Source organism: Priapulus caudatus, unplaced genomic scaffold, assembly GCF_000485595.1.
Source record: "Priapulus caudatus unplaced genomic scaffold, Priapulus_caudatus-5.0.1 Scaffold1775, whole genome shotgun sequence".
Taxonomy (NCBI): Eukaryota; Metazoa; Priapulida; class Priapulimorpha; order Priapulimorphida; family Priapulidae; genus Priapulus; species Priapulus caudatus.
Genome location: NW_014578836.1, coordinates 9,842 through 10,875, shown reverse-complemented (window position 1 = coordinate 10,875; position 1,034 = coordinate 9,842). Strand labels below are relative to the sequence as shown.

The 1,034-nt window shown below is 45.6% G+C and overlaps 1 protein-coding gene across 1 annotated transcript in view; it reads left to right on the top strand.

The window, feature by feature from the left end:
* LOC106817571 (cytochrome P450 2D4-like) overlaps positions 1 to 1,034 on the top strand; it is an 11,540-nt gene that overhangs the window by 4,370 nt on the left and 6,136 nt on the right. The window contains exons 2-3 of the mRNA XM_014822245.1: positions 93 to 262; positions 558 to 689. Of these exons, the coding sequence (XP_014677731.1) occupies positions 93 to 262; positions 558 to 689 (302 nt within the window). The remainder of the gene's footprint in view (positions 1 to 92; positions 263 to 557; positions 690 to 1,034) is intronic.

The following is a 1,034-nucleotide window of genomic DNA, read 5'->3' as shown; positions in this document are numbered from 1 at the left end:
GTATTAAGAATAAGTAATTTAATATAACAAAATAATTTTAACGTGATAATTAACATTTTCGCGGTGATATTAGATTCTCGTGTCTTATGCAGGACTTGTGATGAGCGAGGGAAAGCTATGGAGGGAGCATAGGAAGTTCGCGCTCAGCAAGCTGCGTGAGTTCGGCATGGGGAAGGTCAGCATAGAGAAGAAGATCCAGGAGGAGGCGTCCGCCTGTCTCGCACATCTAAGCAACACCAAAGGGGAGCCGCTCGATCCACAGGTAGAAGGAATAACCAGAAATATTGTATAAATATACATATATATCCATCTCTAACTCTCACACTCTCTCTCTCTCTCTTCTTCATCACTAACGCTCCCTTATTCCTCTACCATACACCCATTATTTTGCAATCACTTGATTCACTTTTGTGGGTGTGTGTGCGTGTGTGTATGTGCGTGCGTGTGTGAGTGTGCGTGCGTGTCTGTACGTTTATGAGTGTGTACTTGTATGAGTGTGTGCGTGAGTGTGTGTACATATATATATACATATATACGTCCTTATGTTGGCACCGCAGGCTCTGCTCAGCAGTTGTGTGTTGAACGTGATTGCCTCCATCATATTCGGTGCTCGGTACGACTACGCCGACCCTGCCTTCCTCAGACTTAACGACGACATCAACACCATCTTCCTTCATACCGGCGTACAGGTAAGTACTTTCGCTAATATACAGGTATGTTCTGTCGGTAAAATACAGGTACGTACCGTCAGTAACATACAGGTACGTACCGTATGTAACACATTGGTTCGTACCGTCGCTAACATACAGGTACGTACCGTCGCTAACATACAGGTATGTACCGTCGGAAACATACAGGTACGTGTCGTCGGCATCATACGGGTACGTACCGCCGATAACATACAGATAGGTACCATCGGTAACATACAGGTACGTACCTTCGGTAACATACAGGTACGTACCGTCGGTAACATACAGGTACGTACCGTCGGTAACATACAGGTACGTACCGTCGGTAACATACAGGTACGTACC